The sequence below is a fragment of the Prosopis cineraria genome, unplaced genomic scaffold (genome assembly GCF_029017545.1).
Source record: "Prosopis cineraria cultivar Desert tree isolate PC_DT_omini unplaced genomic scaffold, ASM2901754v1 PC1, whole genome shotgun sequence".
NCBI classification, from domain to species: Eukaryota; Viridiplantae; Streptophyta; class Magnoliopsida; order Fabales; family Fabaceae; genus Prosopis; species Prosopis cineraria.
In genome coordinates this window covers 844,690-846,551 of record NW_026555332.1, presented here as the reverse complement: position 1 = coordinate 846,551, position 1,862 = coordinate 844,690, and the positions used below count along the sequence as shown (strand labels likewise).

General features: G+C 40.2%; 1 protein-coding gene across 1 annotated transcript; it reads left to right on the top strand.

Annotated features, from left to right (window-relative positions):
* Window positions 1–357: 357 nt before the first annotated feature.
* Window positions 358–1,335, top strand: LOC129318018 (receptor-like protein kinase ANXUR2). The gene is made up of 3 exons (XM_054962515.1): window positions 358–510; window positions 603–923; window positions 979–1,335. Exons 1-3 carry the CDS (start codon window positions 358–360, stop codon window positions 1,333–1,335), a joined length of 831 nt encoding a protein of 276 aa, XP_054818490.1.
* The last annotated feature ends 527 nt before the right edge of the window (window positions 1,336–1,862 follow it).

The window sequence follows — 1,862 nt, the reverse complement described above, 5'->3', positions numbered from 1 at the left end:
TTTTTGTGGGGCCCCGGATAAAATGGATGTTCACACCAAGGACGTTGGTTATTTTGGCACTCGGTTGGGAGCAAAAAACTAGGGATTGCCTTCTGACTCAAGCAACGAACGTGTACATCTGTGGTTGAATTTGTCGGCAGTGATTGGTGTTGACTCAGAGGAGGCCTTAAAGTTAATGTTGGAGCCTACAAAGCGCGTGATTAGTCAAAATGGATGAAACAGTAGCGTTGACATCAAGAAGCTAAGCTGCCTATATGTATCTGCCTGTTACTCTGTTTCTCCCTCACCATACACAGCACCTTCATTTCAATCCCTAAACTATGTAGTTTAGTTTGCATCTACAACACTGCCACTACAATGGATTTTCTTACCAAGTGCCTTGGGGGATCTGCTTCTGCTAAACAACCTTCCGCGACCATACAAGAGTTTTGCCAACGCTTCTCTCTTTCCCAACTTCGGCAAGCAACCGACAACTTCCACGAGAGCCAAATGATAGGTCAAGGAAGTTTGGTATGGTATACAGAGGTGTCATCTCTGTTGATGGTAAACCAAAAGAAATTGCAGTGAAGCGTAAATCTCACCTTATTTGGGCTCTCTGAAAGCTGGTGTCCCTCGTTGGGTTCTGCGACCAAAAAAATGAAATGATTATGGTCTATGAGTACATGCCTAACGCATCCCTCTACGATAAACTTCATAGAAGGGATAGCAACTCACCGTCACTCTCGTGGAAGAAAAGGCTAGAAATCAGCATAGGAGTGGCGCGTGTATTGCACTACCTCCATGTAGGAACCAAGCGCACCGTTATCCATCTTGCTATAAAATCAAGTAACATTCTTTTAGATGAGAATTGGATTCCCAAACTCACCGATTTCAGGCTCTCTTTAAAAGGACCAAAATATTCATCAAATGAAAAAGCCAAGGAGGTGAATATAATCAAAAGCACCTGTGGATACATAGCTCTTGAAGTATGCCTTGCAGGGTATGGTGTCAGATAAATGCGACGTCTATAATTTTGGAGTGATTTTGTTAGAACTAATATGCGGAAAAGGACAAAACTATATGATGGAGATTATTCATCTAGCGAAAAGCACGGATGAGGGAAGTGAGGACCAAAAGGGTGGGAATAAGGATGAGGATGAACCTTACTGGTCCTTGGAAAAAGCAGTAAGGAGATTGGTGGAAAAGGGAAGTCTAGAAAAGATTATTGACGCAAATATAGGAGGAGAAATAGCAACAGAGTGTTGCAAATTGTACATGGAAATTGTACTCAGTTGCATGAGTGAAGATCCTGACGAAAGGCCACACATGGGCCAAGTGGAGGTGGAACTGAGCTAGAACTACAGCATGAAGCAGATGCCAATCCCCACTTTCATTCTTTCTTCTATCTGTAACCTCCCTTTTGGTTGTCATTATTGCATTTCTTAAGAAAATAGCTTCTTTAATTTCTTAACCATGTATATTTGATACTTACCTTGTTAAAATTAATGAATCACCTTGGCAGATAAAGGCCTCAGAGAATATCTTCTTTATTAGCTTAACCATCGAGAATTCTTTCTTTGATAACAAACTTATCATTCTTCTGTTGTGAAGTATTGATATGCGTCCCAGAAATTGTTTTCGCATTCAAGGAATTAGATTTATATAAAAACATTCACATGGAAGAGAAAAACTATTTAATTATTTCGTGAGGCATAGCTTCTGTACTTTGAGGCCTGCATTAGGATTGAGAAAATTAACCTTCTAAAAAGAGTGTGTGTGGAAACAAGAGGAAAAGAGAGGTATAAGTTTGTCGTAGTGGCTCTAGTCTCAACCTTTTTAATTTGCATCATATCTGCTAATCTGCTTCTTAATAAAGATTCTTG